At 56.7% G+C, this 7995-nt stretch overlaps 2 protein-coding genes across 5 annotated transcripts in view; both read left to right on the top strand.

The window, feature by feature from the left end:
- Positions 1-26: 26 nt before the first annotated feature.
- PPCS (phosphopantothenoylcysteine synthetase) lies at positions 27-3488 on the top strand. 2 transcript variants are annotated; one of them, XM_032131555.1, is made up of 3 exons: positions 27-581; positions 1228-1331; positions 2852-3488. In XM_032131555.1, the coding sequence occupies exons 1-3, from the start codon at positions 59-61 to the stop codon at positions 3173-3175; spliced, it is 951 nt and encodes a 316-aa protein (XP_031987446.1). In that variant the 5' UTR covers positions 27-58; the 3' UTR covers positions 3176-3488. The 2 variants fall into 2 exon arrangements, with proteins under 2 accessions (XP_031987446.1, XP_031987447.1); XM_032131556.1 differs by having other exon boundaries at positions 64-142; positions 2852-3487.
- A 2773-nt stretch (positions 3489-6261) lies between these two features.
- Positions 6262-7995, top strand: part of CCDC30 (coiled-coil domain containing 30) — a 34939-nt gene continuing 33205 nt past the window's right edge. For 2 of the 3 annotated variants that reach the window (XM_032131569.1, XM_032131567.1), the window contains exons 1-3: positions 6267-6342; positions 6555-6740; positions 7593-7713. In XM_032131569.1, the coding sequence (XP_031987460.1) occupies positions 6319-6342; positions 6555-6740; positions 7593-7713 (331 nt within the window). In that variant the 5' untranslated portion in view covers positions 6267-6318. Of the gene's footprint in view, positions 6343-6554; positions 6741-7592; positions 7714-7995 lie in introns of all 3 variants that reach the window. The other variant, XM_032131568.1, reaches the window with a different exon arrangement.

Below are 7995 nucleotides of genomic sequence, written 5' to 3'. Positions count from 1 at the left end.
CACTTCCGGTACGGGGAGGGTGATCACGTGATTTCCGGCGGGGGTGGGCGGGCCGGTCATGGCGGCGGCGAAGGAGGAGAAGGAGAAGGACGAGGAAAAGGACGAGGACAACGACGTGGATGCGGCGGCGACCGAGGGCCGGGTGCGGGCTTGGGCGGCGGCGCAGGCAGCACGCGGGCGGCGCGTGGCGCTGGTGACGTCGGGCGGGACGCAGGTGCCGCTGGAGGCGCGCGCCGTGCGCTTCCTGGAGAACTTCAGCAGCGGCCGGCGCGGGGCCGCCTCGGCCGAGCGGCTCGTGCGGGCGGGCTACGGCGTGTGTTTCTTGCACCGCGCCCGCTCCGCCTTCCCCTGGGCCCGCGCCCTGCCGCCACACGGCCCCGCGCTGCTCGACGCGCTCCGCCTCACCCCGGGGCCGCCGCCCGGCGTGGCCGCCGCCCCCGCCGCGCTGCCCGCGCTGCTGCCCGCGCTCCGCGAGTACCAGCGCGCCACCGAGGCGGGCGCGCTGCTCGCCATCGAGTTCACCGGGCTCGCCGAGTACTTGGCGCTGCTGCGCGCGGCCGCCCGAGCCCTAGCGCCGCTCGGTACGGGGAGAGCCTGGGCGTGAGGGGACGGGGGGACCCAGGAATGAGGGACGGGATGGCCACCGTGTTCGTAGGGCACAAGGCGAGAGAGGATGAAGCCCCCATGTGGGTCTCCAGTGTGAGGGAGCCCAGGAATGAGGGAACAGGGTGGTCCTGTGAGAAGGTTCAGGATGAGGAAGGATGAGGCTCTCATGCGGATCTCCAGTGAGAGGGGACAGGAGGACCAAGAACGAGGGGATATGGTGGTTGTGGGGGGAAAGGTCTACCGGCATAGGGTAGATGATAGAACCCCCTCGCGGTAGCCCCAGGGACCGGGTATGACGTGACCCCGGGGCCTGTGAGGCTCTGGCATGAGGGGACAAGGGGGGGCCCCTTGCTTGGAGGGCTTCTGCACCCCAGCATGAGAGTCTGGGCTGTCCCTGCGGGCTGTTGGGGTTTGGGAGGAGGGGACAAGACAGACCCCAGTGGAGAACAGTGTGTCTTAGGGGACCCCAGGGTGGGGTCAGTGCTGCCAGTGCTGCGGGTGGGGGGTCCCTGGGGGAGGCCCTGGTCTCCCCTGTTTATTGTGTGTGGGTGGCAGCCTGGCTGGCTCTGGGGTGACAGGGACAGGCCATGGCAGTGGGGGACAGCAGTCGTGTTCCCACAGGCTCCAGTGCCATGTTCTACCTGGCAGCCGCTGTGTCGGATTTCTACATCCCGGCCTCCGAGATGCCGGAGCACAAGATCCAGTCCTTGGAGGGGCCCCTGCAGGTGAGGCCCCCCTGGGCACGGCTCTCTCTGCCACCCCCCTCACCTGTCCCCTCCTTGCTTCCAGGGTCCTTCTGAGAACTGGCTGTGGATAAAACCTGAGAAAGCTGCAAAGCAGAAGCTCGTGTGTGTTGTCAGAGGGAACGGGAGGGTGAGATCCCACAGGAACGGAACCCTGTGGAAATCCTGGAGTTGCGTTTTATTCTTATCTTGCACCGAGGGGCCCAGATAAGAGGGCAGGGCAGGGTCAGCCGTGCTCTGCTTTGATCCAGGTTTATTTTTAGGGTGGAATGAAGGGGTGAGTGGTGCCATGGGTTATCTGCAAGGAGGTCAGTGCCGCTCTGTCTGATACAGAGCAGCTTCAACATGTCTGCAGTTGTGGTGTGGCACATGAAGAGGGGTCCCTGAGGTGCCTTCTGCTCTTCTGGCTTTGTCCTTTAAAGCTGCCTGTGCTTCCATGGAGATGAGGAGAGGGTGGATCTCAGAGAGCTGAAGTGCTCCAAGAATAGCTCCTGGAGTACTTGAGTTGCTGCCTGTTGTCTGGAGAGAGGCTTTGGACAAGGGCCTGGAGTGACAGGGTGAGGGGAAATGGCTTCAAACTGACAGAATAGATTTAGATTGGATATTGGGAAGAAATTCTTCCCTGTGAAGGTGGGGAGGCCCTGGCACAGGATGCCCAGAGAAGCTGTGGCTGCCCCTGGATCCGTGGAAGTGTCCAAGACCAGGCTGGGTGGGGCTTGGAGCAACCTGGGATAGAGGAAGGTGTCCCTGCCCATGGCAGGGGTTGGAATGGGATGGGATTTAAGGTCCCTCCCAACCCCAAATCATTCCATGACCTCAGGATCCATCCTGCTTGTACAAATGACAGTCCAACACTGCAGCACCGAGGTCCCTCTCAGCAATGGGAGCAGGTGGCTCTGGAATTCTTTATATAACAAATATATAAAAATTTATTTAATTAATTACCTTCTAAGAAGTTGCTGGGCTTCATTCTTTATTGTTGGCATTGGAAAGATGAGACCTGGCCTGATTCCCAGTGACAGATCGAGAGGTTGGGAGGCTGGAGAACAAAGTCTCCTACTATTTTTCCCCCATGCTTTGGCACTATGATGCCTCATGTATGTTAAGGAGTTGATAGAAGGAAAGGTGAAGATGGGATAAACTGCCTGGATTCTGGAGAGCTGAAAACTCAGATTTATGCAGTTGTAATGCTTTTTTTTTTTTAATCTTCTCTCCTCATGTTTATACTCCCTGAGTGGGGTTAGCTCTGGGAATGCAGAGTTCCTGTGGCCCAGCCCTAGAACCCCCTGATTGTGAGCACCACATGGATCATTTAACTTAAATTTACAGTGTCGTTTGAACCTTGTTTGGTGAGAGCTGCCCAAACACTGCCTCGAAAAACTTCCTGATGTAAATGGAATATGAAACAAAGCTGGAATTTCCCTCTTTCCCATCCCATCTCCTGTTAGAACTCCCGGTAATGTTTCTACTGATTTTTTCTTTTTATCTTTTCCCCACTGCAGATCACAATGAAGATGGTGCCAAAAATGCTGTCACCCCTGGTCAGAGACTGGGCCCCGGAGGCCTTTGTGATTTCCTTCAAACTGGAGACAGATCCCCAGATCCTCCTGGATAAATCTCAACAGGCTCTGGAGAAATACCGGCACCAGGTGGTGGTGGCCAATGTCCTGGAATCCCGGAGAACCTCCGTCATCATCGTCACCAGGGACTCGCAGACTCCCTTATCCCTGTCTGATGAGGAAATAGCACAAGGCATGGAAATAGAGGAGAAGATTGTGAGTTACCTCCAGGGCCAGCACACGGCCTTCATAGAGAGAAATGGCTGAGGAGCAGCTCGGAGGAAACGAGGGAATTGTGCTGGAGAGGGAGTGGGACCGGAGTGATTCCCTGTCCAGGTAGATAAACCAATCCCCACAGAACACTGAGGAGGGCTGTCCAACACTGTGTCACTTTTCTACAGCTTGGCCACGGCTATTGCGGCTTTGTAAAAGAGAAATACATGGAAGAGAAACCATTCCAAAGATATTTGTCCTGGTGTTTACAGGAGAAAACGAGCTTGCTTCTGTCCCGTGGGCTGGGAGAACTGGGAGGACGAGAAATGATGAAGGTCTCTGTATATAAAGAATTTCTTGAATCTCCCTCTTTGAAGTTTCTTTTGGAATGGCTGTAGGAAGGAATGGGGCTTTGCAGGAAAGATGTGCTGGTTTTATGACTGGAGTGGGGAATCATCTGGTGTTGAGAGTGGATGATGAAACCAGGGTGTCACAAAGGAGAATGAGGTGACAGCGACTTTGGGGGAGCAGGTCTTGTGCCAGGAGAGATCCTGGGAGAGATCCCAAGTTCCTACAGTTCAGGTGCTTCAGCAGCGTCCCTAAAGCAGCTGTTTCAAAGGTTTTCCTTCCATCCCAGGTATTTGTAGGTTGCTTTGCTTCGTATTCCATTTACACCAGGAAGTTTTCCAAGGCAGTGTTTGGGCAGCTCTCACCAAACAAGGCTCAAGTGTCACTGCAGAGCTCTGTAAACAAAGGCAAGGCCACATCTGGCTCAGAGCACAGAGGATGGATCCAAGCTTGAGGCCAAGGTTGGAGAAGGGAAGTGGGCACTGAGGGGCGTGGTGTCCAGGGAAGGGACTGGAGCACCAGGAGCGGCTGAGGGAGCTGGGAAAGGGGCTCAGGCTGGAGAAAAAGAGACTCCAGGGGGACCTTGTGGCTCTGCACAACTCCCTGGCAGGAGGAGGCAGCTGGGGGCGGGGGGTGGGGTCGGGCTCTGCTCCCAGAGAACAAGGGAGAGGATGAGGAAACAGCCTCAAGCTGTGCCAGGGGAGGTTCAAGGGTGGATATTGGGAAAAGTGTTCATGGAAAGGTGTTCAGGTATTGGCACGTGCTGCGCAGGGCAGTGGTGGAGTCACCATCCCTTGAAGTGTTCAAAAAAACTGTGGATGTGGCACCTGGGGACATGGTTTAGGGTAAACATGGCAGTGCTGAGGGAATGGTTTGATTTAAAGATCTTGGAGGGCTTTTCCAGGCTTAGTTATTCCATGATTCTCTGACAGCAGAAGGGGTGGCAGTGATTGACCCTGGAAGGGGACGCTTCCTTTTTGGCTGTGTGGAGTTAGAACTGGAACGTTCCTGGTTTTGTCTAAACCCTCTTCCAACGATTACCAACTTCAAAGCGTGTGCTCCTCACGCCTGCAGGAAACTTGACTGCAGCTCTCCTGCTGTCCACTGTGTGTCTGCTCACAGGCTATCCTCAAAATAAATTCACTGGGATCCTGGAAAGAAGGACAACAGCACACGGGAATGCTGGAAGCATTTCCAGAGGCAAGACTGTGCTCTGGGTGAAACCACGGAATAGGAGGCAGCAGTGATTTTGTAATAACACCAATTCCCTGAAAGTGAGGGATGCTCAAAAAACAAGGAAAATAAAGCCAGAAGAGCAAGAAAAGAGCACAAGGACGGGATCAGTGGATCCCATCAGTGATGAGAGAAGTCCAGGTTGGTCAGGAGAGGAGAGATCCGGCTGGTTAACTGAGTCAGGAGAAGGAACTCACAACTTCTCTGTGACCAGGACTGATACAGAAGGTGAATAAGCTCCGAGAACTGCCTGTCTTCATCTCCCAATATGTAATTGATGGGAATGTGGAGTCTGGGATTTCCCTTGTCTTAGAGCCTCTATGGACAGCATGGATGTGTCAGCAGGGATGAGAATGTAAAAATGTGTGTAAGTTGAACATGCCCTTGCAGGAGTGTTGGGACAAGGGATGGGAGAAATGCCACCAACACTGTCTTCAGAGTGTCCTGGGATTTCTCTGAAGTGGTTGGAAAGGAGAGGAATAATCTGAGCTTTTTGAGGAGCAGACTGGGGCAGTGGGCCCTGGGAATCTTGGGGTTTCATTGGACTTGGGAACACTTTGTGGGCTTCCAGTGTTGTGTCTGCTCCTACTTGTGAAGTGCAGGCTGGGGAGGTTCTTTAAGCTCAGTCTGAGGCACAGCCATCCCGATCCCATGTCAGGGATGCACCTCTTCTGTGTGGGAGGTTAAACCAAGCCCATGAGTGCTCCCACCCTGGCAGTGTTTGGGCACCAGCTCCGGGAGTGCCGGTTGTGGTACCTAAGTTGGAGGTGGCTCCTGCAAGTCCGGGACCTGTCCGTTGCTTTCTGAGGATCCCAGAGGGCTCAGTGGAAGGTCCTCGCTGGACTCTGCCATGTCCCTCTTCTCCATGTCTCGGTCTTCTCCTTTCTCTGCCATCCCTTTGTGCAATGTCGTCAGCCAGTGAGTCAGTTCTGCAGGATGGACCTACTTTGCTCTGCAGTTCCTCAATCTCATGGAATCATCTTTGGGTTTCAAGGGGCTTTAAAGCTCATCTCATTCCACCTTCCACTAGCCCAGGTTGCTCCAAGCCCTGTCCAACCTGGCCTGGAACCCTTCCAGGGATGGGGCAGTCACAGCTTCTCTGGGAAACCCATGCCAGGGCCTCCCCCCTCAAAGGGAAGGATTTCTTCCCAATATCCCATCTGACCCTGCCCTCTGGCAGTGGGAAACCATCCCCTCTTCTCTTGTCATTCCATGTCCTTGTCCCAAGTCTATCTCCAGCTCTCTTGGAGTAGGATCTCCCTAAAGCCTTCTCTTATCTAGGCTCAGCTTCATGTACTCACCTGCTTCCCCTTCAGCTCTAGCAGATTCACTTGGGGTTTAGAAGAAAATCGGGAAAACTTTGGGCCCCTTTTGTTCATGTTTTTGGCCCGTTTTGGTGACCCAGGGGTGACCCCGGCGGGAGCGGCGCTGCGCCCGCTGCCGGCCGCCAGAGGGCGTCACGGAGCGAGGAGGGGGCGTGGCGGCCCAACTACGCGTGACGTCGGCGTGGGGGCGTGGCCTCACACAGGCCCATTCACGGCATTGCGGATTGGGGCGTGGCCGTGGCAAGGGGCAAGGCCTGTTGCCATGGCGCCGGGGGGGTTCAGTCCCGCCGCATGGACGCGGCCTCCGCCGCCCCGGTGGGTGTCCGGCACCGGCCCGGGGGCGTCGGGGGCCAGTTGTACCCCCGGGACCAGCCCAGGGGAGGGTTCGGGGTATTGGTTGTACCCCCGGCACCGGCCCGGCCTGGGGGGGGATTCCGGGGGGTCGGTTGTACCCCCAGGATCGGCCCGAGAGTGTGGGGGTACTCGCGCTCCCCCTGTCGCTCACGGCTCCTCTCGCTGCCCCGCAGGCGGAGCCCCCGGTGCCGGCGGAGCCCCCGGTGCCAGCAGACACCATCCGGCGCTGGCTGCGGGCGGTGGGCGCCGACCCCGCCGCCCCCGCCGAGGAGCAGCTGGGCCTAGCCTGGCGGCTTCTGCGGCGAGCGGAGACCCGGCTGGGCGAGCTGGAGCGGCGGCGGGCCCAGGACATGAGAGACGTAAGGGCCGGAGAGCGGGCCCGGCTGGGGCCTGTCCTGGGAAGAGAACGGCGCTGGGGAAGGTGCTGGAGCACCAGAAGCGGCCGAGGGAGTTGGGAAAGGGAGAAGAGGAGGCTCCAGGGGGACCTTGTGGCTCTGCACAACTCCCTGGCAGGAGGGGGCAGCCGGGGGGAGGGGGGGGGGGTCGGGCTCTGCTCCCGGGCAACAGGGACAGGAGGAGAGGGAACGGCCTCAAGCTGCGTCGGGGGACATTCAGGCTGGACATGAGAAATTTCTTCACTGAGAAAGTGGTCAGGCATTGCCAGGGGCTGCGCAGGGTAGTGATGGGGTCCCCATCCCTGGAGGTGTTCAAAGAACGACAGGACGTGGCACTCAGTGCTCTGGTCTGGTGACGAGGTGGAGTTTCATCACAAGTTGGACTCTTGGGAGTCTTTTCCAACCTCAGTGGTTGTAGAATACCCCCCGAGTTAACCCACCCAGGCCTGCATCCCCTGATCCCCCTCTATGCTGCAGCAGGTTCAGGGGTGTCACTGCCACACTGCTGCCCTCGGGACCTCAGGATTTATGTCCCTGTTCCTCATGTTGGGCATCACAAAGCACCTGGTGAGCCCAGCAGCTCCCACAGAGCCATGATTAAAAGCTCCACACATGCTAGCACCTGCATAGCTGCCTGACCTGCTGACCTCCCAGTCAAGGTTTTACCATCCCTAGGTGTTCCAAAGGCATAAGACATATTGTCCTGCAAATATTTGAGGTTGTCCTGTAAACATGATGAGGTGGAGAACTTTTTGTGCTGCTGGCTCATTGGAGGTGCTGGCAGACATGGAAGTAGCTGGATTTTCTGTATTTCAGGTGGAAAGCTACGTGGGCCATGTCCGTACCCTGACAGAAGAGTGGGATGCCATTGCCTCTGAATATGAGAAGGAGAATGAGCAGCTCAGGCTGGAGCTGGCACAGCTACAGCTGCAGCAAGGTAGTCCCTTCCCTCCAGAGTGTGGGCCCCAGGAATGCACTGGCAGGTGTTTGGGTCTGGAGAGCTTCTTGGAGAGCTGAGAAGCGTTTTTTGGGGAGTTCTAAGGGAGTTCTCAGTGGTTTGTTGTTCAAGAAGTTGCTAAAAGTGTTAATGAGCTGTTCAAACAGATTTGTAATTGATTTAGAGATTCTTGCCTGCTTTTACTGCCTTTATTCAGGGAATTTGGCAGATTCTGCACGTAGCTCTGTTGTTGCACAAAGCATCTTCTAGAGGCTGTTTGAA

The sequence above is a fragment of the Corvus moneduloides genome, chromosome 22 (genome assembly GCF_009650955.1).
Source record: "Corvus moneduloides isolate bCorMon1 chromosome 22, bCorMon1.pri, whole genome shotgun sequence".
Taxonomy (NCBI): domain Eukaryota; kingdom Metazoa; phylum Chordata; class Aves; order Passeriformes; family Corvidae; genus Corvus; species Corvus moneduloides.
The sequence above is the reverse complement of the archived record's forward strand: the minus strand, read 5'-3'. Positions and strand labels throughout refer to the sequence as shown.